This window comes from Dermacentor silvarum, chromosome 2 (assembly GCF_013339745.2).
Source record: "Dermacentor silvarum isolate Dsil-2018 chromosome 2, BIME_Dsil_1.4, whole genome shotgun sequence".
Taxonomy (NCBI): domain Eukaryota; kingdom Metazoa; phylum Arthropoda; class Arachnida; order Ixodida; family Ixodidae; genus Dermacentor; species Dermacentor silvarum.
This window is the reverse complement of record NC_051155.1, coordinates 238309879-238335897: the sequence shown is the minus strand read 5'-3', so window position 1 is coordinate 238335897 and position 26019 is coordinate 238309879. Positions and strand designations below refer to the sequence as shown.

The 26019-nt window shown below is 47.0% G+C and overlaps 1 protein-coding gene across 3 annotated transcripts in view; it reads right to left on the bottom strand.

Annotated features, from left to right (window-relative positions):
• Positions 1 to 26019, bottom strand: part of LOC119442932 (RNA-binding protein 33) — an 89059-nt gene that overhangs the window by 36731 nt on the left and 26309 nt on the right. For 2 of the 3 annotated variants that reach the window (XM_037708009.2, XM_037708005.2), the window contains exons 9-12: positions 22172 to 22395; positions 15971 to 16087; positions 6041 to 6113; positions 1170 to 1546 (exon numbers count right to left, since the gene is read on the bottom strand). In XM_037708009.2, coding sequence (XP_037563937.1) covers positions 1170 to 1546; positions 6041 to 6113; positions 15971 to 16087; positions 22172 to 22395 — 791 coding nt within the window. The remainder of the gene's footprint in view (positions 1 to 1169; positions 1547 to 6040; positions 6114 to 15970; positions 16088 to 22171; positions 22396 to 26019) is intronic. The other variant, XM_037708008.2, reaches the window with a different exon arrangement.

Here is a 26019-nt window from a genome sequence, read left to right as displayed (position 1 = left end):
TGGTACTGTAGGAATACAGATGCAGTAGCTCTGAATGAAGCTCAACTCATTTCATGGCTAAAAAGGGGCAAAAAAGACACAACCTGAACCTGAGTCACTCTTATTTACTACAACAACAACAAAAAAAAGTTCAAAATTCAATATGAATGCGATTTTTATTTTATTATTAGAATGAAATACATCGTTGGGATGACCATAAATGTTTTCTCACTTAAAATAAAATAATGAAACATGATTTTGCAGTACTAGAATAGGCAATTATTTTTTTTTACACATTTCCAAAATGTTTCTATTTTCAATATTTTTGTGATATTGACATTTTGGGGATTTTATAACAAAATAAATATGTGGTGTAGGCTGCATACTTTCTTTAGTTTGCAAGAAACCTTTTGAAGAAGTGTCAGAATTATTTTTCAGCTTCATCGCCTTAGCTAATTTGGCCAAAAAAAAGAAAAAGACATTTTGGGATAAGTCAGAGGCAGTTGCTCAAAAACCTTTCGGATGTTTCAAAAACATGCCCTGGGTGACTTAATTTAACTTCCCATGGGCCATATATTGTTAGTGGTGTAGATTTACTGAAAAAACTTTGGCGGGGTATAATGTGTTAACTTTAGAGTGATAGGGCTTTGAATTTGTAAAATTCAAATTGTAGTGGTTAAGACATTATGTTACACCTTTAGTGAAATAAGAATTTTTTTTCCAATAATTTCGTAAGTTTTGCAAAACGAAGGTTGATTCCTTTCTACAGAGAGGTTTTCCCACCTCATATAAAAAATTTAGCAGGAAACAAGTCCAGACCCCCCTTAGTCTGTCCTTTTCTGAACACACCCAGCAGCAGAAGTACATATTTGGAGAAAAAAGAAAGAAAGGAGGTCGAATTTGCAGACAATTTTACTAAAAGCAAGGACATGCTACCATGCTAGGCTACTACTAGTCAAAGTAGCGTGACCACATTGCTAACATACAGTGCTCAGTGCAAGTCTGCACCCGTAATATTATCCGGCAGACATGGTCACAGTACCATTTGTGCTGTGGCAAGAAAATAGACATTGCTGGGCACGTTAGACAAAGGTCCCCTAAAAGCCTAGTGCATTGAGGTGGATGTGCTAAATGGAACTGAACCCAATATGGCCCATAATGTGTACATTCTACATGCACATAGCTCGTACCAAGATGTTTGGTCCCTGCGGATGGTGTGCCATATGGGGTGGACCTCCAGCCACCCTTGGCAAGGGCCCGCCTTGGTATGCTGGACTGGTCTGGAATGGGTGGCCTCTGCTGCCCAGTGGAGAACCTGGCTGCTGCTGCGGCTGTTGATGGTGCTGCAGCTGTTGATTGTGTTGTGGCTGTTGATGGTGTTGCTGTTGATGGTGTTGCTGTTGCTGCTGATGGTGCTGCTGCTGCTGTTGCTGCTGGTGATGCATGGGGGCCCCGGGGGTAAACATGTTTCCAAATTGGCCGTGAAGGTGTGGCTGCTGTTGCTGATGGTACTGCTGCTGCGGGTGCTGAGGCTGATGCGGTTGCTGCTGTGGTCGTATAGGTAATTCTGAAAGTATAAAGACATGCCAGAGGTTGTATTTACATCTGATCGCTCTTTTATATATCACTTTTGATATAATTTTGATAAATGTATAATCTTGATATCACTTCTGCTGAGCACCTAATGACTGAGCCAATGGAAGTGGGTGCAATGAAGAGGGAAGAAAAGGCAGCAAGATTAACCAGGAATTCACAATTTCATTACCCTACAAAGCAGTGAAAAGAGGGCACATAAAGACAAGGAGAAGGATAGATAGCAGAACAGACACACATGCACACACGCATGCACAAGTGTTCATTATGCCTTCACAGTTTGCACAATCAACCTTAGCAACCAGAGCAACACTGTTGTGGCTGTACACAAATGACAGTGGAGGCCAGGGTACCAGAGCCTTTTGGGATGTGTATGATGAATTGTTTAATTGGCTTAGGCTAGCATGGAGGGAGAGAGAGAGAGAATTTTTGGACTTTGAAGGGCACCTCCTAGAGATGGAGCGAACGAGCAAATAGTGGAGGCAATGCCCAGTTGCAAGTGACAAAATAAACTGGCTTTGCAGCATGAGAGTCCTGGCAGTGACGGAAGTTGCAAGAAAGGGTCTGCCAAATTCACACCAGTACCATTTTCACATTGCATACCCAATCAGGTGCATCGACACAATGAATACAGATACAGTCTGTAGTGTAGTGCGGAAGAGAGTCCACAGCCATTCAGAGAGGATGACGAAGTCCTGCAGCCCGGAGAGCGCGAGACAGCGACCGACGCTCTTGAGCCAAGGCAGTTGCATAGCCCTAACTGCTACGCCACCTCGGCACGAGCACAGTCAGTCAATAACAGCATGATGGCAAGAAAGAAAATCCCAACCAAGGATGACATCTTGCGAACAGGCTGGTAGCACAAGAAACTCAATGGGATAAACAACGTCTTGAATTATGACGTGTGCTGTGCAGGCGGCTAACAGCTGAATATTGTGTGCGCTGGCGGTATGGAGGAATAATGCCGTTGACGTAGTAAGTTTCCAAAGCAAGCGGCCAAGTTTTATATCAATCACTGAAACGGCAGCACCAGTGTCCACAAGCGCAAGGGTACGAAAGTCATCCACAATAACGTTGATGAGGTTTGCTGGAGAAATTCAAGGACTTGAATTTTTCGACGACGACGCAGTTCGTGCCTCGGGAACTGCGATGTTTAAGTTTTCCGCATCAGAAGGGCAAGGTCGACGGCGCATAGGAAACAGAGAGCGACGTCGGGGGGATGGAGATCGGCGGGTAGCTGAGGGCATGCGCTCGGGCGAAGAGGATTGTTGTAGCCGCGCTATGCCATTAAAGCGCCTAGAATCGTAAGCAGACGGTCGCATGACATCTATTGGAACAGGAGGGAGACGGCAACAGAAGCGTGCCACATGTCCTGCACAGCCGCAAGAATAACAAATAGAGCGATTGTCCGCAGTGCGCCATGGATTTGTGGGGACTGGTCGGCTGAACGGAACTGGTGGGGGCCGAACGGGTGCCGACGCAGAAGAATAGGTCGGTTGACGAGGTGGCCCGGCAGTGACGACTTGCGCATACGACAAGGGCGCAGGCTCCGGAAGTGGCGGACGAGCGAAAGGCAAAGCGTCAGTGACCTGTCCCTGTATAAATTGGCGTATGACTGGGGCCAAATGTTGAGCATGGGCTGGCTCGGGCTGTGCTCGATAAAATGGAGAGCTGTCGGGCGACCTCACGTACGAACTGCTTGATCTGAAGCAACAGTGCATTCTGGTCGCCCAAAGTCAACGCCGCGATCGAGTTGTTCTGTTCCAGAGGATGATGAGTTGGGGCGCGTTGCTTGCGCAATTCGTCGAAACTCTGGCACAAGCTGATAACATCGGCGACGGTTTGTGGGTATTTTGGCAACAGCATTTGAAATGCGTCATCAGCTATTCCTTTGAGGATTTGCTTGATCATGTCCGACGCGTGCATCGACGGGTTTATACGCTTACACAAGTCGACGACGTCTTCAATATAGCTGGTGAAGTTCTCACCGGGTTCTTGAGCGCATTCACGAAGTCGCTGTTCTGCGCGGAGTTTGCGTACTGCGGGGCGGCCGAAGATTTCCGAAAACGTCTTGAACGACGCCCAGAACCACTTCGTGGTTACGGAACCAGAGACTGGCGAAGCCGGTCAAGTAAAAGATTACGTTGGTCAGCCTAGTCGCATCATCCTATTAGCTCACTGCGCTCATCCTCTGATAAGTTGTCAACCAGTCCTCGACGTCTTGATCATCAGTCCTGCTGAATATCGGTGGGTGACGCTGAGGCAGCTCCGCTGGGACAGACGGTGGCTTGAGTCTGGGAGGAGCCTTGCGTGGTGGTTTTTTCCGGCATCGCTGACGCTGGAGGTAAGGTACGGCTTCGTAGTTCCAGGTTGGGAGACTGGGAGAATACCCAGCATCTCCACCAATCTGTAAAGGGGTTTATTTACAAAGCAGTTAGGGCTATGCAACTGCCTTGGCTCAAGAGCGTCGGTCGCTGTCTCGCGCTCTCCAGGCTGCTAGACTTCGTCATCCTCTCTCAATGGCTGCGGACTCTCTTCCCCACTACACAACCAAGCATGAAGGAAGTGCTCGACAACTTCAACGCTTTGTTTACTGCAATTCCTGAGTGTGCCACCCTCGCTCAGCGCTGCATAGACACAGAGGATAGTGCGCCTGTGAAATTCGAACTCCGTCCAGTGAATGATAGGCAGCAGGAAATAATTGAAGGCCGCATACATGACCTCCTAGAGTAGGGTCTTAAAAGGCGAAGCAGCAGCCCTTGTCCTAGTGCCCCAGTGCTCGTCGCGAAGAAGCCTGGAGGCTATCAGGTTGCTGTAGGCTACCAACCGTTGAGTGCACGAACCAAGGTACCTGCTTACCCAACGCCTCGAATGTACTGGCTACCAGAACAACTCGGCCGAGTTGAGTGGTTCTCAAGCTTAGACCTCTCCCAAGGGCTTTTCTAGATTCCTGTTTGCGCTGCCGATATTATGAAAACGGCTTTATCTGCCATCGGGGTACGATTGAATTCGTCAGGATGTCCTTCGGAGTGGCAGGTGGCCCAGCAACTTCTCATATCTTGATGGACCGTGTGCTACAGGGAATCAATGACCACTTCACTATGGCATTTTTAGAAGATGTTCTAGTCTACCCGGAGATGCTTGAAAGTCACGTTGAGCAGGTGAGGGAAGTACTGCAATATGAACCATCAGTGGACCACAGCGCCAATGAAATAGCTTACTGTAGATATTATCGGGCCTTTGCCATCTACACCTCACGGCCACAAATACTTGCTGGTGGTTATCTACAAATTCAATGTTTCCCTCTGCGAGCAGCAACAAGTACGCAAATCTTATTGTATTTTCTGTCACTATAGCACACCTATGGCCATCACAAGTGACCATGGGAAGCCCTTCGTGAGCACTTTATGACACAAATTCCTAAAACACTGGGGCATCGAGGACCATCACACTATGTATGCCATACCGATCAGCGGGACAAATGGTCGAGCGCCACAAGGGCATCATTAAGCAGTGCCTACGAGCATACTCCTCCGACCACAAGGACTGGGACCAGCACATACCTGAGATCGCCCTTGTAATGTGTATTGCAGGGAGCATAGTCGCTGGATATACTCCAGCCTTGCTGTGTTACGGCCGTGAGCTCCACACCCCATGCGAACCCGTAGGTGACAAGGAAGATAAAAAGCCTCCAGCAGCAGCACACAATGCCTTTGTTGAATAACTCCAGCACTGCCTTGAAGAGGCCCTCAAGTATGCTCAGAAACATCAAGCAGCTGCTTGGCAAGTGCAGGAGTTCAGTTATGACCGCCATCGGCAGCCAAAAACCATTAAAGACAGTGACCTTGTGCTTTTAGTCACACTTTAAGTGATGAGGTGACAGATGAGGGAAAACACGGGTGGCGTGATGTGTGTGTGTTGTGCACGGGTGGACAGCGTAGGGGAAGAGTCGCAGAGTGAAGTAATAAAGAGAATGTTTGCGACGAACGTGTCAGCCTGTTGTTGTTTGTAACAGCAGCATGTCACTCTCCGTTTGCTGACACCCAACGCTGCAGTGCTGCCATATTCCTATTCTTTTGCACATATTCAATCAAATCATTATCGAATTCAGCACTGCAATCAGGCTGACCCTGCTAATTTTGTGCCCTAAGACAGTAGTAACACATATTTGCACAAAGTTTTCTCGAGAAGTCTGTGCACTCACAATGGCTGCCACAACAAAAATGGTGTTACTTTCTCTGTTATTTTTTTTTCCTTGTCCCATAATGGCCAGACGACAATTTAAATTGTGCCAAAGATTGCCATATGAAACGAGGGGCACTCTACCACATTATCATTAAGCGAGAAAAAAACTGACCTATTTCTAAACCTAAATAGGAAGCTGCATTCATTAAGCAAGTAAATACAGTATCTTTTATAAACAAGAGAGCTTTTTTTTTTTTTCTGCATGTCACAGTACAGCACTCACTGTTTTGTTGCACAGTATCTGGAGGAGTCCTGCCTGTGGGTGGGGAACGCCAGGGGTCCAAGGGCTGAGTCTGCTGCAGAAAAAAACATGCAACCAGGTAAGCACGAAAGAAAAAGAAATGGACAACATAAATTACAAGTGCCATAACAATATTTGTTGATTTTCAGAAATTGCCAATGGTAAGTTAAGCACCTCTAGAATGTACTCCGTTGACTCTGCTCTTTACTTGATTCGGTTGGCAGCTGCTGGCTGCCAGTGATAAGCGTTTGTGAATTCAGCTTCCTTTTATTTAGATCAGCAAGCTCAACCTTGGCTGACGAGGGGGTGCTGGTTAGAGTGGCTGACCAGGCAATCTCGAATAGCATGGTCTTTCTGACTTCTCAGGCTGTCATCATAAGGGAACAAGGAATAAGATAACAAGTTGCTCAGAAATCCACTATGTACAGGAACCACAGGAGAATGATGTAATCCCTGAATGTCTCTCCTACCCACTGCTGTACCTAGTAGTTGTTCCAAAAGTGTCACTTGGCACTGCTGCAAAAATGAAAAGTGGCAAAAGTGCAAAGTTATAAAAGTGGCCATTGGCAAAAATGCCTCAAGGCAGAAAAAAATGGTAGTGGGAGGTATCAATACTACTGAAGAGGTACTTATAAAGCTGTTTGCAGACATACTATTAAAATGCTGATTGTTTGATGTGTAGGGTTTAGAATTGCATAGGCTAGGTCTAGCCAAAGAGCACCAAACAAGTGGTCATGAGTTGTCAATGGAGCTATGAATTGCTAACGGTAGATGTAACACAGCTGTACAAAAGCCTAAAAGTGTCCACAATAAAGCCCATAAAATATTTATTTAATAAAATTATGAAAAAAAGCTGTGAGGTGTGCTATGAACATAAAAGATACACTTCAAAATGATGCTATACTAAAATGTGTCAGTGGCAGTAGCACTATTGTGTCACCAGGACCCTTGAACATAGGGGCCTGGAGGCACGTGCTTTACACATTGCTATAATCACAGCAACAGCCTCTAGTGAGAGGAGGGCAGCATGTTCTTGAAGAAATTTTGATAACATTTACAGTGATGTAGAAGCATATAGCATTCTAAAAAGGAATGACTTTGTGCACATTCTAACTGGCAACACCATGAGCAGCATTAAATAGAAGTTGTTTTAATGAGTTAGCATTATTAGGGTACCTCACGCACCTCCCGAAGGTTATCTATCTAGTATCTATCTGGGTTTGTTTGTTTGTATCTAACAGTTTTCCTGCCTACCTGGGTACTGGGTAGTTTGTGGTTGAATGAGTAGTCAGGGGTGGGACTACCCAAAGTCATTTTGGAGCAATTTTTGGAGCAAGTAAAATCTTAATTTTGGAGCAGTTTGGAGCATCCAGATACAGATTTCGGAGCACTTTGCAGCTAATAAATGCCAGCTGCTGGACACATCCTAAGCTATTTCAAACACTTAAAATTGGCAAGCGTTATTCCAAAATGTATTTGCTTGCTGTTGCTCTGCCTCTGAATACATAAGTTTCCCATTATTTTAAATGAAGACAACAAGCCTGTCCACACAGTGTGCTGTAATTAGTTTATTTCAAGTTGAGTGAAGCTGCTCAGATGTTGCCTCTTAATCGTATGATTTTTTTCATTGACAGTTGACACTTTGTTATGTTTTCAGCAAGGCTCTAGCCTCAGTCAGAAGCACCTGGTCAGACTCAATGTCAGCAATGCTCTTCTGAGCCAGGCCAGCCTTGATGAGCCCCTCGTTATGCTCAGTCATTGCTTCAGACGACACCAGGTACTTTTCAATGGTCTGTTTTTCCTCGTAAAGCTGAAGCCTCTGTCCAGCAACTGGCCGATTCACAACTGGCGTCAACTGATTATTTCGACACCAGCAATTCACACAAGCTCGATTATTCGGAATACTTTGAGGCACCATCACTGGCTCATAAATTATAAGTAGAAGTATGACCGAAATTTCGGACCCCTTAAGGTACCCCATTTTATATAATTCGGACTCTGCTTGCACGACTGCGTGCTAATTTGACCACAGAGTTGAGTGGAAATAGCAAAAAATTGGAGGACGTTTAAGCTTCGCCTTTAAGAGTGGAACGCGATAGCGTTATCGAGCCCCGTTCGCATCGCATTTTTCTTTATGAGTAGGCTTCACTGCAACACAGAAAGTGGGAAAGCCAGCTTAAAAAACCAAGCTTACACCAATCCCCCTAAAGTCGTCTTCACTTTTAAACAGAAATGCATTGCTGGGAAGACGTTTTTCCAGGGGCAATATAAGTCATATTAAAATGTGAAGGCCCTAGGATCTTTGTTTATTATTTTATTAATTGTTTGCTATTGACCCGACGCGCGCGCGTCCAAAATGCATTAGGCAGGCTAAGTCCCAATTTGACCTGCCGAGGATTCGAGCGCCATCTGGATAGGATTTTCGCAAGTAAACTACCCAAGCGCGCTGCTGTTGGTATGGTGGAAATGCTGAAAAAAGGGTTTGTATTTGTGTTTCCTCATAACAGAATTATGTTTTCTCGTACATTCAAATTAGAATCCGACGCCACCATGTCTGTAGGTTGTGGTTAAGTCGTACTTTACCATATTTATGACAGATTTTACTGTGAGAAATTAAATTTTTGTTCACTAACACCTTGTGCCACACGGAGGCCTGCGCGGTCGGGGTGGTTCGGGCTGATTTGCTCTGCCATGGACGCCGACGCTTACGCCGACGCCGGATTTTCTGCGACACGGGGCCCTTAACGCTATCGTATTAAATTTTGGCATTGATACGTCGCTGGCATCGCCGCAGCATGGTGGTTGGCCATGGTGCCGACACCTCCTAGAAACCGAAACTAGCGAAGCTTATAATCCAGCACATTAATCCAGCACCGAATGCGCCCAAACCGTCGGGCAAGCGAACTCCGGCAAGCTATTCGGGCGTGCACTCTGGCTGACTCCGCGCATCTAGCGTTTATTCATTGACGTGTTATCTAGTGACACGGTCGCGGTGACTTTGTTTAAAGCTGCGCCGACTACACCCTCGATGTCCCCACTGACGAGGACAGTAAGTGTTCGAAAAAAGAAAAAATGCCGTCATTCGGCTATGATAGCGCGATCCACTCCTGCGCGGTGATTTTGGAGCGATGCATTCCGCTCGATTCTATATGCCACCTTTATCATCCATCATTCTCCACCGGCTGATACCATATAATTAAGGCGGCGCGCCGGTCTTATACCGCTGTCAAAGCGCAAGGAGCGGCAGCGGAAAAGGCATCGCTAGAAAATTGCGCTCTTGCTGCCAAAGGTTGAAGATTCGGTGCATGCAATAATTGTATTTTCATCTATTTGTGGTGACAGCATAGCAATGGTAGAGATACGGACAGACCTGATCGTAGGCAAGCGTACATGCGCCCGCAGGACCGCGTTGACAAACTTCGGCTTTATTTTTGGATGATCCCCTTTCCGGGATACTTTCACTTTCGCGGCATTTCACGCGACTAGCACTGGACACGTCGACGGTTAATAGTGTTCCTGGCACACTACCAAGAATGCCATCGCTCGTAGACGCTGACGCTAGTGATGCGAAATCTCGCGAAAGTGAACGTATCCCCGAAAGTGGTCAACCGAGAATAAGGTACTTTTTTTTAGCCACTGGCGGAATAGATGCAGTTCTTTTCTGGCGAATTTGGGTATTTCCCGCTTCCCAATTATTTTGACTTTTAGGCGGTCCCCATCGAGCCCGAATTATCGGTCGAAGATGTATAGATAACGTGAAGTTCAATTTATGAAGCCTCTTTAGTTATCCGCGTTATGCACGTCTGCGGGCCACTGCTGCCACACACGTAACGCGCAGTCACTAATTTTGCCACACTTCGGTGCAAAATCGTGTATTTTTATCAGGTTGGCGTTTTGCCATGACCTGCATTTTATCAGGTCATGGCAAAAAGTCCTGAAAAATCGGTTTGCAAAAGTTTTATGCGTCCGAAATTTCCGACATTCTTATACATTGACTCTATGGATTACGTGGTGGTGCCGCGAAGGCGTCTGAAAAACTTATGTCCGAAAAATCGGTTGTTGACTGCATAACTTAAACTATTCCAAATCTGTTTTTTTATTGAGATAGCGATTATACGGACACCCCAGGCGCATTTTCGCCATCAGCATTGCTGTGATGTTCCTTATAAAGTCCAGGGGCGGTAACATTGTCGTCGTGCTCTGTATGTTGTATGTGCGAGTAAAAGCATGCGTGGGTGAACCAACGATGGCGGTTCAATCTCGCGCACAAACGGGAGGAAAGCGGGGAGGAAGCGCCGTCTTCCATCGCGTGCAAAGTACCAGGGGAAGGGGGTTTTACTCTTGCGGCTGCTGCGTCTAGCTCAGCCGTGCGGGTCCTATTTGAAAGCGATCTGCGATGGGGACAGAGTGCGAGTGCTGATAGCATTGTGTGTGCTGTGTTTTCGCCACTTTGTTCGCATTGAAGCGAAAAGCAACACAAAGGTCAATTCGCTCACTGCTGCTGCCGCGCCTTTTCACTCCAGCGTTCTGACAGCGAGTTTCCGCGGTGATCGAGTGAGATGTGTTCATGTTTGCTCGTGCACGTGGCACCATGCTTGTTAATTTAGTTGGTAAGCGAATGTTTACAAGCTTCCTCTTCTTCTTTCTGGGGTTTTACGTGCCAAAACCAGTTCTGATTATGAGGCACGCCGTAGTGGAGGGCTCTGGATCAATTTTGACCACCTGGGGTTCTTTAACATGCACTACAACGCAAGCACACGGGCGTTTTTGCATTTCGCCTCCATCGAAATGCGGCCGCCGTGGCCGGGATTCGATCCCGCTACCTCGTGCTCAGTAGCGTAACGCCTTAGCTGACTGCGCCACCCCGGCGGGTATGTTTACAAGCTTATACAGCTGATAAAACTACTATCCTTGCTTCATATAGCTGTCAGCTAATTTGCTATCGCAATCGATGCTTCGACTTTCGGGTGAAACTATAACTTTTTATTCCGAATCTGCCATTAGCCCTCCGTGCTACATCAAAATGGCTCAGGCGTCGCTCAGATGGGCATAAAAACAGATTATAAAAACAGATTGGGCTAGATTTCCTTTATACTGGCCCTAGTGACAGAGACGCCCAACCGCTGAACCTGCTGCAGCGCATGCCTCCCTAATATCTAGTTTGCTCACAGCAACCTCAGTCTACTTTTCGTTGTTTTGCGTCTCAGCTAGGGAGCGCTGAGCTGCTCGGCCCACTCGACCGTATTCTAGTACAATCTATAACCACAGCTGCCCTGGCAGCTCCGATAGCAGCAAACAGCCAGGAGTGGCCACGCGCGCACAGGTCACTTGCTGGAAGCGCCGAAAAGCCCAGTGTTATAAGCACGAAAATTACGAGAAACTGTGCGGGAGGCGCCGTCACATGTTTTGCAGAATGTGAACTGGTGCACTCTCTTTCGGAGAACGAATCCACTCGCTGTTTGCAGCCACTGCCGGGGCACACATGCCTAAGCCGTTCTGGCACAGCGTGGTGCAATTTCGGTCAATTTTCTGTGTGTCACGCAGGAATTTGCGTTTGTATCAAAATGGTGCAATTGGCGCAGGAGTCCCATCCCTGGTAGTGCATCGGGGTGCTATGCTGAGGAAACAGGGTTCGAAACGAACCGTTGGACCAACTTTGACCATGTGTACATACGTGCTGCTCTTCAACCAACCTTTTTCACATCGACTTCGGCCACTGCAGATGCAGAACTGTGTCAGTACTGCTGTTCAAAGGAACTCTTTGACGCAGACTTGGAGAACTGGCTATGTGCAGCCTCCAATGAACCTTTCTGATGCCGACTGGGATCATTGGATATGTGCCAGTAGGCGTGTGCCACTCTTCAATGAACGTCTTTGACACCAATTCGGGTGACTAGGTATGTGCAACATGGAATGTTCCACTCCACAGTGACGAAAGAAATCCCTTAAACTTAGGGGTGTGCGAATATTCGAAGACGTTCGAATACTCGAATCAAATCGAATATACTGCTGGCTGTGCAGGAGCCAACATGGTTCTTAGCATTTCTTTCTATCTAATCTGAGAATATCGAGGCGATATCGTGCTGAATTTTGCGATAATTTCATGCTGCTAGTAAATTTCGCATGTAAAGCACACTTACCCACTAAACGTCTAAGCTTTGCGGGAAAGCCAGCCTCTCAAAAGCATGGGGCACGGGTTTGCAAACAGCGAGGGTTCACTTTTTTTTTTCTTTCTTTCTTTTCTGCAGCGCCACCCTTAATTCTGAGCTTACTGCTGGACGGCAAGTGCAATGAGTCACCACTAGCACAGGATCAAATGCCTCCGAGTCTATGGGCATTTGCATATCATTATTCGATATTTGAAGCTAAGCATTCGTATTCGAAAATTTTGATATTCGCACACCTCTACTTAAAATTCTCCCACGACGAATGGAATTAAACACACGTCACAAGGGTTTCTTGAGGATAGCAACCCGACGCATTAGCAGGCTGTGCCACAAATGCACTGGGTATGTGCTGCTTTTCAATGAACGCCTTTCACGCCAACACTTTAGTGAGCTGTGCCATGAATGCACTAGGTATGTGCCGCTTTTCAATGAACGCCTTTCACGCCAACACTTTAGTGAGCTGTGCCATGAACGCACTAGGTATGTGCCGCTTTTCAATGAACGCCTTTCACGCCAACACTTTAGTGAGCTGTGCCATGAACGCACTAGGTATGTGCCGCTTTTCAATGAACGCCTTTCACGCCAACACTTTAGTGAGCTGTGCCATGAACGCACTAGGTATGTGCCGCTTTTCAATGAACGCCTTTCACGCCAACACTTTAGTGAGCTGTGCCATGAACGCACTAGGTATGTGCCGCTTTTCAATGAACGCCTTTCACGCCAACACTTTAGTGAGCTGTGCCATGAACGCACTAGGTATGTGCCGCTTTTCAATGAACGCCTTTCACGCCAACACTTTAGTGAGCTGTGCCATGAACGCACTAGGTATGTGCCGCTTTTCAATGAACGCCTTTCACGCCAACACTTTAGTGAGCTGTGCCATGAACGCACTAGGTATGTGCCGCTTTTCAATGAACGCCTTTCACGCCAACACTTTAGTGAGCTGTGCCATGAACGCACTAGGTATGTGCCGCTTTTCAATGAACCTCTCGCCAACTTGGGTCACTAAGCATGTGCCACTGAGTGTGCGGCAAGTGAGGGAACAATTCTCAGCGTTTGCAAGCACCAGCACACCACACTTCTTGTCTCGAAGACCACTTCGCTACAATGTCAGTAGATGGCGCAGCATCTCCAAAAAAAAAGGAGCATGAGAGAGAAGCCAGGTTGCTGCATGACGGGTCAGACATTCCGAGTTTCAGAAGCACCGGCACGCCATGTATTTCGGAGGCCCTGTGCAGGCTTTGCGGCGGCACTGGATGGCACCAAGTGTTCCTAGGGAAGCGCAACAGAGGTGTCCTGCTGCAGTACATGTCCTCCTACATGACTTGTTTCAATGATGACAATACGTTATGTCCCCATATTGATTCAATGCTAATGCATTACCACGAGTCTTTGTGAGATGAGTACTGCCGCAATTTTTTTTTTTTCAACAGGAGGCCAATGCCAAAAAAAGAAGTGTGGACATAGAGACCCTTTATGAAAATGTATAATTTCAAGCGTCCTTTTTTTTTTACGCAGTATCATGAGCTGCTGATTGCAGATTACTTGGGTAAATTAAGCACTGAATGCTCAAACACTATCCAACTCTCTTTGTTAGCATTATTAATTGTAGAAATGGTAAATTTAGCGGTGCAAAATTCTATTATAAGGGCAACATTTATGGAAGTGAACCATGTTAACTCTTTCCTTACCACGGCACTAGGGGTCAGTCACCAGTGACCGACGTTTTTGAGCGCCTATTTAAAAAAATACGCTGCACTTAATTGTATACAAAGAAGAGTTTCCGTTTCTGTGCGGGTCACATTTTTACCGTGCAACGGAGGTTGTTAAAGGGTGCGCGTGCTCAAAGGTTGAGGTGCACTTGAGTGGCATGATGGCGTCGACATCAGACATCCTTGAAAGAAGGCAGTTTCGCTTAATCCCGACAATCCTAGAAGCGATCTTTTGGACTTTTCGAGCAGTGATGACTAGGACATCGAAGTCACATCGAAGGAGTTTAGTTCGGATGAGAAAACTTCAGCAGATCAGCTGGGAACATAAGCTGTTACCCGCTGACAAGTTTCGTTTTCACCTCCCGTTTTGTTTATTGATATCTACAACCGGTTCAATTGCCATGTTGGTGTCCAAACTATTATTTTCTTTATTTATGGTGTGTCCACTTCATCTGTACAAGATGTGCTGCAACCAGTTTCGGCCCTAGAGAGATCCGGGCATTGACCTCGGGATGACACTCTGTAGGGGTCCGAAGCGGATGGCGAGAGCTCTCGATTTTTTTTTACTGTCTTTTATGGCTGAGGTTGTTCATGGTATATGTATTAAACACGAACAAATATGCACGGACGCATATCCTTGACAAACCGACGAAGATAATTTTTTTCTCTGAAGATATAAGTCTATCATTAGGAAAGTTTGCCGTGAATTTCATTAATTATTCACTATGAAAAGTTTCACTATGAAAGTTTCACTATGAGGCATGTAACTTTTCTTAACTCAAAGAGTACTTTATCTATGGGTATAACTCTTTAAAGAAATGTTGCCAAGGGAAATCATAACAATTTGTATATTTTGGAATTTCTCTAAAAAAACTTTTGCACACAGATGTTACTTTTTAATGAAAAATTTTCTGAAAATTTTCGTTTTTATTTTGTTCAAGAATTTTTTATGCAAATAACATTTTATGTATTTTTAAAAATAAATATTATTTGAAAGCACGTTCATTTAACCTTCACTTTTATATACTGCATCACACTGTAAACTTATTGGCTGTAGCACGAACAATTCCTAACTCAAACACAATAAACAGCCAATTTCCCCGTGGTAAGGAAAAAGGTAAAGGGGCAATGAACCATTTTTTATTGAAGTGGAGAAAGTGATTTGAAGTGAAAAAAAAAAAAGGGGTATTTCAGAAATACTTTGCCACAAAAAGTACTTCAATGCGTTCAGCAGAAGCGCAGTTATTGACAATCAAACATGGTCTCTGGTGTGCTCCCATTCCTTCTTCAATGCCTTGCACTGCAAAGACTACGGCTGAGTCGGGCGTGGCCATAACACTCCGCCTTGTGGGGAGCACACGCCAACACTTTCTCCCGCGGGCTGTGCGCGTGCAGCGGGATGTCCGCCCACTCACGCCGAGTGCGCGACGGCGAGCGCCCGCAGGAGAAGGTGGCGGCGTGTGCTCCCCACAGCCTTCGAAATGTCACCATGGCGCACAGTTCAAATATCATTTTGGATGTTAACGTAGATGCCACGACTTTCGATTTTGGTGTCTACAATGCGCTAAACGTCGTATGGGGAGGAAAAAAAAAAGCGTATGGTAATGCGCTTTGTTTCATAATAAAGGGCACAGGAGAGAGTGAGGATCATGGCTTCTGTTGTAAACAGAGCATTTGAGAGAAAGGTGACTTCGCGCTCCACTTACGAGCTCCACGCACCGTGTATGAGAGCAAAACTTTGCTGAGATGTTCACAGTAGCGTATGTTCACAGTAGCGTATGATTGTTAAAAATACAATCAAAGTGACAGATGAAAAACGAACTACGCCATTTGACTATCAGTTGTGATGCATGATGACTCTCTATCAACTTGTCTGCAGGCTCATAGCCAAAGCTATAAAAATGATGGCATGTTCAGAAGCACGGGGTGCTCTTGATTCAATTCCTAACTGAAGTGTGAAACAATCATCTGCATAACGCCTTTTCATAGTGCCCAGTGGTATGAAAAAGCTGAAACCAGAACCATGCACATACCCGAAATGCATCAGATCCCATAGGGGGCTGTGGTCCACCAAACTCAGAGGACCTTGGGCCTTGAGCCGACACCTCAAAGCCACCTGACTGTCCAGCTATCATGAAGTGATCCAGGGCCTGCATGCAAGCATGCAACTCCATTGACACCCAACACAACTTTGGAGAGCAAGCACCCTTAATTAAAGAGCCCCTCACCAAGTTTGGCCATTTCAAACAGACAAACGCAGTGTATACAACGCGTGCTGACAATTTTGTTTGCAAAGTATTGCACCACTGCATGCTGCAAAAGCAGCTGAAATTTCAAATCAAACGTTGTGTGCCCTTCTTCTCGAGGGAGCCCCACTCCCAACTGGAAATTATAGGTCAGACGCACAAGTGCACCTACGTAATTTGCATTGCTGGAACGTGTGGGGTCTGACACGCGCTCTTGGGACAAATGAACGCCAACACAGTAGTGGAAACAAACAAAAAGGGCATTTATTGCACCTTTAATACACTAATGCATGCTAGCCGAATTACTACCCATAGAACATTGACATGGGCGCACGACAAATCAAGGAAGTCCGACTCACCGCGACCGGATAGCGAATGAATATGTTCGCCCCATGCTATGACACCATCGCCTAGTCGTTCACGTGTACGGTCACGCAAATGGTGGCAAGGTCGAACGATCCGTGTTCGTCCATACTGGTGCCCTGCTCCAAGCCACGTGAGACGGTCTTGCGAAGCGTGGATCGGCGCACGCGCGAGACGTCCTGCATCGCTCATCGACCCCAACCCGAAGAGCAACAGCCTTCTCCCTTTTGCGCCCGCGTAACCCCCCGCCGTCAGGTGGCGTTAGAAGCGCAACACTAGCGCCATCTCTCGTAATACGCTGCAACTCTGCCGCCGTAAAGCTACGCGGCGAAGCCGGATTACAGGAGACAGGAGCCATGCGGGGAAAACAACATCAGGGGACGCGTGAGAGTCGCGCATCCCCACAAACGTCACTAACTGTGACATGTGACTTTGAGAATTATTGAAAGCTACAGGCAGTTATTTGTTTGATCTGTTTCAATAGACAATTTAAAGTTTAGCAGAATAACAAAACCTACAAACAGAATGTCTGAGTCTTTGTTTTACTCCATGCTGTAGCAAGAAGGACGTACGGTATTTGTGCATGTATAACCTGAGATGAAAATGTACAAAATTTAACAGCAAAGTCGGGGTACGGGTTATATGGGAATTTCAACTTGGGAAGTGTGGCTTCACAGCAGCGTGTCTCGCACTGCCATGAAGCCCCCCCTTTAAGGCCAGGTTCTCTGCCATTTAGTTTCGTTATTTCTTAGGGAACCCCACCTTTGCATGTTGAAGCTCCTCTCTCCCCTCTATGGTCACCCATTCTCCTCTTCTTTACCGATTGCCATTATGCATTTAGTAGTTAGCGAATAAGTGCATGCAGCACCGGCAAACTAGAACTCGGATAGCGATAAACGGCGCACAACGGCCGTCCTAGCGCAGCAGAAGCTTTCACATGTTGGAGAAAATCGTGATTTGAGCTTGAGATTTGCGGAGCACGTGATATATGTACGTCAATTGTGCCCGTGGTGCTACCTCGGTCGCGCTTGCTCTGTAGCTGTTGCCCATGAGAGGGCAGCTCCGACCACACTGTCATCCTTTGTTGTGCGAATGCTCTCTGCGAAGTGATCCAATTCACATCACATCTCACATGATTGATTTGTCCATGATCACATCCATTGTGTGAATCCAGCTTGCTCAGCATCGTTGAAGAGTGCGGGGGGGGGAGAAGAGCCACTGACCGAAGATAAAATGTGGACGAGTCTTGCATCCGCGAAGGGAGATGTTTTGCAAGGAGTTTAGCATTGTTGTATGCGGTTATTACCGTGGGTAATATTTTTTCTTTCTTTCCGGACTGTTGTAATTGGGGGTGCAGACTATACGCGGTGGCAGGTTTTATGCTGAAAAATGCGGTACTTCCATTTCGTCTCCTTGTTGCCGCATTGTACAGTCGCACATTTAAAAAAAACTAAACTATCTCCAAATGTGCGCACACTGAGGGAACCTTTTCAATGTAGTCCAAATCAGCCAAACAAAGCTTGCGCTTTGGAATAGTTCAGGTGTCTGTCTTGAGTGAGACAGTTGCGGTGTCCACGGGAAGGAATGTGAAAAACAAACAGATAAGAAAGAATGCACTCTGGAGGCAACATGGAGCTCCCTTTTTTGTCAGTAGTTTTCTCAGCACCTGTTTCACATGCGTCACCCTTATGCTGTGCTTTGGTGGTGCGTGGTGGTGGAATCAGGAAAATAGTAACAACACAGGCCGGCTGAGAGCCAACAGCGACGTTTTCGTGGATACAGTCCCCCTACAACGAATGCCGCTACAACGAAATTTCAGCCACAACGAAGATTTTCTGATTCCCCGTCAGCTGCCCATAGAAAGTAATACAAAAAAAGTCCCTTCATAATGAAGGCTTTTTATTCGGTATTTCTGCTTCAACGAACTTTTCGAGAACAAAACTGGGACTGAATTGAAATTGGAACTGCCGAGTAGTCAAATTAAAAGGCCCTTCCAAAGCTGTGACGATTGTATGTCCGCTTAAACAAGGTTTTCGCGACTGAAATCAAATTCAAAGTACCGATTTAAGCCACTGCAATCCATAGCCACGCGTGGTCATCACGCGCCTGCACGAGACTGCAGGGGATCACCACAATCGCTGCCATTTTCTGTGGTCTCTGCCGGGTCGAAATGGCTACGCCAACGAAGAAGCGTACATTTCTCTCTCTCGAGGAGAAGGCACATATGATCGCCGAGGGAGAAAGTGGAAGGAAAAAATCTTGCAGTTTCGCCCAAAAGGCGAAGCATCGATTGCGATAGCAGTTTAGTAGACAGCTATACGAACTAAGAATAGTAGTTTTATTGGTCGTATAAACTTGTAAACATTCGCTACCTAAATTACCGAGCATGGTGTCACGCGCGCACAGGTAAACATGTACACATCTCGCTCGATGACCGCGGAAACTCTGTGTCAACACGCTGGAGTAAGGTACACATCTCGCTCGATGACCGCGGAAACTCTGTGTCAACATGCGAGTAAGAAGGCGTGGCAATAGCAGCGAGCGAATTGACCTCCGTGCCGTCTCTCTCTTCACCGCAAACTAAACGACAAAAGCACAGCGCACACCACTCTACCGGCACTAGTTGCACTTTCCCCACATTGCAGATCGCTTTGAAGATGAGGCCCGCGTGGGCGCTCACTTTGTGCACGTCGCAGATTGCTTTCAAGATAGCGCCCGAGCGGCCGCGCTGCAGCAGCTGTTGTCAACAAGATGCTAACGTCTCGTCGTGTGAGGAAACTGACAATCCGCTAGACACACATACTCCGGCGACTGCTTTGAATGTAATGAATCCTTTCCACCTCATTAGAAAAGTTATCAGAACCCAGGACAATGACATTACGATGGCTCTTTTAACGGACTGTGAGACTCGTGTAACGCCTTTGCTTGTCGTGAAGCGCAAGAAATCCAGGCTGACCGACTTCTGGAAATAAAACTTCTGTTCCGGTAAGCGCAAGCTTGCCAAGCTTACCGACTTTGTCATAAATACGCATTGAAATTTGTGGGGATGCGCGACTCTCATGCGTCCCCTGATGTTTTCCCCGCAAGGCTCCCGTCTCCTGTAATCCGGCTTCGCCGTGTGGCATTACGGCGGCAGCGTATTGCGAGAGATGGCGCGAGTGTTGCGCTGCTGGCGCCAGCTAACGACGGGGTCACTTGGGCGCAAAAGGAAAAAGGCGCTTCCTCTTGGCTTGGGGTTCGGCGAGCAGCACGCACTAACTGTTCGCGCGTGAGGTGAGTTGGACTTCCTTGATTTGTCGGGCGCCCATGTGAATGTTGTATGGGTAGTAATTCGGCTAGCATGCATTAGTGTATGAAAGGTTCAATAAATGCCCTTTTGATTGTTTGCACTACTGTGTTGTCATTCCCTTTGTCCCAAGAGCACGTGTGAGACCCCAAAAATTGTGATAATTCAAACCGCTTCATTGCGACGGTGCATGTGCCGCAAAATGAGTGTTCCGCGATCGGCCGGGCAAGTGCGTTGGGTTAGACATCGGCCGCAATGTACAAAAAAATGCTGTAACAGCAGCACGAAATGCGTTCTCTCGTGAAGTTGACACTTTATCGACTACCTTCGGTACATCTCAACCTTGCCCCCAGGCCATCGCGAATATTTCCCGGACGATGGTTTCGGTTTCGTTCGCGGTTTTGCCGTTTGGCATATGTATTTACATACCGATTTCGCGTCAACGAAGTTTCGCCACAACGAAATTTTTCGCGTGTCCCGTGAATTTCGTTGTAGCGGGACTCGACTGTAGCTCAAATGGTGACAACTCATGAACTGATGGTTTGAAGGACGCAACGGTTAACTTTGGGGCTTTCACCATAATGACTTTCTAGAATAACGAACAATTTACGGCGGTCCCCTGATGTTCGTTATATCGAGATTTCACTGTGTTGTTAAAACTAGTAAAGTTATAAGTGGGTTCGGCTGTAGTAGGTTTTCAATTCTCGAATAGAATTATTCATACACTCGCTATTCGACTCGGTGATATTCAAGTATTCGCACACCCCTATCAGTAACAGCACCTACAAATCATCACCGATATTCCAAATCTCAAACTTCACTGTCAGCACTTGAAACAGTTCACAGGCAAAAGAAAATTATTCATCATAAAAATCTACCTACTTCTGCCTCAAATGAAGCCAAAATTCAGCGCCACCAGCTACAGTAGAACCCCGCTGTTACGTTTTTCACGGGACCATAAAAAAAAAAAAAAAACGTAAGAGCCGGGAAACGCAAAAGCCGGGAAACAGGAAAAATTGAGAAATGGGAGTAGGTGCTGAACTGCACACAATATTATTTTAATTCTTACGTGTGACAAAAAGCAGTTTCGCCCGACAGCCGAAGTATCGATTGCTATGAGCTATAAAAGTAAGAATGGTAGTTTTATTGTCCGTATAAACTTGTAAACATTCGCTTATTAACTAATTAACAAACATGGTGTCAGCGCCAACAGGCAAACATGAACACACCACACTCGCGGACACGCGCAGTTGTCCGCGCAGTTAAGCGCCGCTGCAGAAGCGAGCGAAGTAACCTTCGTGCTGTTGTCTATCGCTTCGACGCAAACTGAGCACCGAGAACACGCAGCAAGCACAAAGCTACAGTGTAGGTGCGTAGACTTTGCCCCCACGCAGATCGCTTTCAAGATACGACCCGCGCGACCACGCGCCGCCGCGCAGTATGATGCCAGAGCACAACGCTGCCCGCTATTCCTCCCTCGCTCCCTCGCCGGTGCCTTGAGCGCAACGTAAGGAGGCGCGCGCTTCCTCCCTGCTTTTCTTTCTATCGCGCACGAGACGCGGTCGTCGGCTCCCCTCGCACGCTTTCACTCGCACATGCAGCTTACGGCGCCGCACGCTTTCACTCCCACATACAGCATACGTTGCCGCGCCGCACGCTTTCACTCCCACATACCGCATACGTTGCCGCGCGCCGTATGCTGCATGTGCGAGTGAAAGCGTGCGAGGGGAGCTGACGACCAGGTCTTGCGCGCAAAAGAAAGCATGCGGCGACAGCGTTATTGCCCTTGGACTTTATACGGAACATCTATGAGCCAAAACCGATTTTAGGGCCGCAACGCGTCATAGACACCATCTTTAGATAGCAAATGCGGATCTCAAAGGCCATACTTTTGCTGGCGGAAACCGAAAATACGTAATAAGTGTCGCCCCCGGCACTTTGGGCGGCCAATGCCATCGTCAAGCAACCAAGCCAAGCAACATGAAAAGTCAAAATGGCCATTCGGGCCGGCGCGGTGTGGTAGTTCGCAACGTATGATGCGGGAAAGGTTCCACAGTTGCGACATAACAGCGGGGTTACCAATGCATTGGGTTCAATGGGAGCTGTGCCGGGACCAGCCGAAAACGACATAACAGCCGGGAAAACGCAGCACCCGGGAACGTAACAGCGGGGTTCTACTGTATTACGCGAGAGGGTTGTAAGGAACATTTTTAGTCCTCTTCGTAGGTTCGTGACAAGCTGTATTTTAGTGAAGTCAGTACATTGACAAAAATAGCCAACCAGCAAGACCACAGACAAACTCTGCTCGTAGCACCAAGCTGTGAGGCCTCGCCACTTACAGGAGGGAAGTGCTGGGGCGGCAGGTTTGGTCGGGCTACATGTGTAGGTGGTGGCTGCTGCGATGGATGGAGCAGGGCGGCCGACACAAAGGGCTCCGTGCGCAGCACAAGAGGTGGCCCTCCCTGTGACACAAATGGGGGTCGCAGGAAAGGCTCCGGCTGCTGGTTCCCGAAAAGGGGTGGTCCCCGTGTATTCTGAAAGGGCTGAATGCCCAGGTGTGCTCCTGCATAGGCACACGAGCGGCAGACCGATGAGTTTTGCACAATGAATGTTGTATTTGTATAAATACAATGCAAATACAATTAAACCTCTATTTAATCAAGCTGCTGAAACATAACAATCACTTCATTACTGACAACCTCGTAAAAATTTTAGAACACTCATGCAAATAGCATATTACTTAATCAAAAGCAAGAAATATGCAATAATCGTGCCTGCATGTACACTTATTGCACTTAGACATGCTTGTTGAGCACATCCTCTGTTCTTGGGAGCTGGCATACCTTATGAACAGGTCAATATTAGAGAGTTTTAGCATGTCCAGTGCAGCCACCGGGTGGCGCAGAGCTCAACCAGACAAACACGGAGCTAATATTTCAGCAACCAAGTGTAGTCTGCGCCACTGCCGGTGTAAACTTTTGGCACTGGCTTAATCTTGTTGCTGACGAAAATTAACACCAGCAGCGAAGTAAAATATACGTGGTTACTGAAATATAAGCCTTGTGTTTGTCTGGTTGAGCTATGCGCCACCAACTGGTTGCACCGTGCCGGCTGTTGACATTTGTGCCTCGTTTCATCCGGTAAAACACCCAATCCGCTTGCTTTTACTGTAACACCGGACACGATAAAACTCTCTAATGTTCATCACCTGAACTAAAACAAGGCATACCCATACATTCGACTTCCATTACTTCGACACCCATGGAACCAACAAAAATTGGTTGAATTATCTGGCTGGTCGAATTAAGCAAGAAGCAGAAAAATACACCAAAACACAAAGCTGACTGATTTGGCAGTAGAGTGGAATCTCGTTTATTCGAACCCACTTAATTTAACTTCCAGTTTATTCGAGCTGACGTTGGTCCTGTCATAATTAGGTGCATTTCAATGTGCGAAAACACCCAGTAATTTGAACACGTAAGTGCTTACAGCAGTTAATTCAAACACACCGCGCCGCCAACCGTGCTCTTCATAGCAAAAATCAGCTCACGCAGCAGGTGCTTTCGACCCGGCAGTACGGCCGCGCCTCTGCTAGTGCACCTGTCTCCCATTGCAAATACAGTTAAACTTGGATATAACGAAATTGACAAATTCCCGAAAAACTTTGTTATAAAGAGGATTTTGTTATATGCAGGTTCGGCACGAAAATTTGAAGAAGAAACGCTTACTGTATTTACTCGATTCTAACGCTCCCTCAATTGTAACGCGCACTGCTTTCCGTTTTCGTCGAAGCACTCATCCTTCGAATGTGACACCAGGTACTGGATGCGTGGACGCGTGTCGTTTCCCACAAGCGCAAGGCGGCGGAAACGAAGAGCAAGCGACACGATGGCGTCGTAGCGTCGTATAGTGTCAGCTAGTGTCAGGTTAGTGAAGTGAAGCGCAGAGACTTCCGCAGTAACCAAAGAGCAGCGCTGCCAGAAAGCTGAAAAAAAAAAATTTTTTTTTTTCAGTTGGCAACATCAACTGGAAAAGGAGAGTGCCGGCTTGGCGGGCTAGGCCAGCTGCAGCAAGCGGCGGGATCAGGTTTGAATGAAGGAAGGGGGAAAGGTCACGCCCGTGGCGGCAAGATCACAGGGTCGAGGGATGCAGGCCCGCCTCGCGCTCGTCTCGCAGTCACCGTGAAATCGAGTGCACCAAGTGCGCCCGCCACCGCTTCGCATTCCGTCGCGGCGGAGAAGGTGTTTCCGGTTGCTGCTTGCGCAAAAATGACAAAATTTGGGGCGAAATCTCTAGGTTGTAGGCGGGGAAAGTTCGTTATTTCGTGGGGGTCTGCCGCTGCCACTTCGTTACATAGAGGTCTCAAATACATGTGCTTCTATAGAGTAATGGCGGGGAATAGAAAAACGTCGTTATATCCAAGAATTCGTTAGATGGAGGTTCGTTATAAGCAGGTTTAACTGCATACTGTATTTTGGTGCCTATAACCCACAACACCACAACAAAGATTTCTTTAAATTTTACAGTAAGATTGGGTGCTGGTTATATGTTCATTTTGCCTAGAAGTGTGGCTTCACGGCAGCACGTGCCACGCTGCGGTGAAGCCACACTTTTGGAACTTGTCACTCTTGTGAGCTCAGTGCAAATACGCCGCCTAATGTAGCGCTGCATGTAAGTCCTCCATTCAATGAGCTTCCTTTGATTCGAATTCCATTAACTCTTTCCCTACATTGGGGAAAATAGGTGTTTTTTGTAGGTTATGGCAGATTTTTTTTTTTTCTGAAGGGACTACTGCCCTCAATATTTTATGTAATACATAAACAAAAAGCCGAATGAATACACTTTTCACGTATAAAAGTTTTATTAACAAGATGTATGTCATAAATAAGATATAAATTGCCAAAATCAAGATTGTGGGATAAAACTTAACAAAGTTTGTAAAAACATGCTTGTATCTACTAAAAAAAATGTTACGAAAATTATGAGATATACCAAATGTATTGCCGTCTAATAGGCACTATCTCCAAAAATATAAAAAATTTTCATTGAACAGGTATTCCGCTACAAAAATTTAACTGCAAGAACTACAGTTGGGTGTGCCGGGCTGCAGCCACCGATGTTCCGGGCTGGTTTGCATCGTCGTTGCTTTCAGACTCAAAGTCCGACAAAAAGTCAGCGTTCTCCGACTCGCTGCTATTCAATGCATCGATAAGATCAGCCACAGAGGCAGCGGAATCGTGATATCTCCTATCTCCCAAAGCACGCTCGTCACTTCCGGAGCTGGACATTTTTGTGTTCTGCTTTGACGATCGCGAAACTTCGGAGCGCGCTTAAACATCACTTCCTGGCGGGAAAACAGTGAACTGCTTAGAAAACAAAAATATAGTTTCTCCTCCTTCACATCCGATGGCGTAGTGTGTCTGTGAGCAGCGTGGAAGGTCTCGAAAGCGGCGTTTCCAACTATCGTTAGAGCGCTAACGATGCCCAATGGGCGCGGTACGGAAAGAGTTAAATTGAAACAAATTTTTGGGCCCATCTGAGTTCGAATTACAGTCGAATCTTGATAATTCGAACTCGAAGGGGCCCGAAAATTTGTTCGAATTAAAAGAAGTTCGAATTAAAGGAATGACGTATTTTTGAAGTATTCGAGCACCATAGCACAATGGACGAACGGTGCGAGTCGTGAAAAATCGCAGCTTGCGAGCGCATAGCGAGCGCAACTGCCCTACGCCGGCCAACGCTCGGTTCCCGATAACGGCAGAAAACGAAACTTCAGGGAGCACACGGCGCCGGCATAGCGACGGGAGCGCACGCGCCGAGACCGTTGAAGGTGAGGGAGGAGGGCGGCAGGAACGTGGATTTGGCCTCGGAAACTCTGCCGCTTCGGTGGCAGTGGCTTCGGTGGCTCCCCTCGCCCTCTCTCTTAACTCCCTCATCTTCAAGTGTCTCGGTGTGCGCCCAGCGCCGTGCCGGCGCCGCCGGTACAGCTGGCTCGGTGCAGATTAGCCCACTCCCTGAAGTTTCATTTTCTGCCGTTATCGGGAAGCGAGCGTTTGCCGGCGTGGGTGCCGACGCCGCCAGTCCAGCTGGCCCGGTGCCAGCTTAGCCCGCTCCCTGAAGTTTCCTTTTCTGCCGTTATCGGGAAGCAAGCGTTTGCCAGCGTGGGCAGTTTCGGTGGCCGGACTGA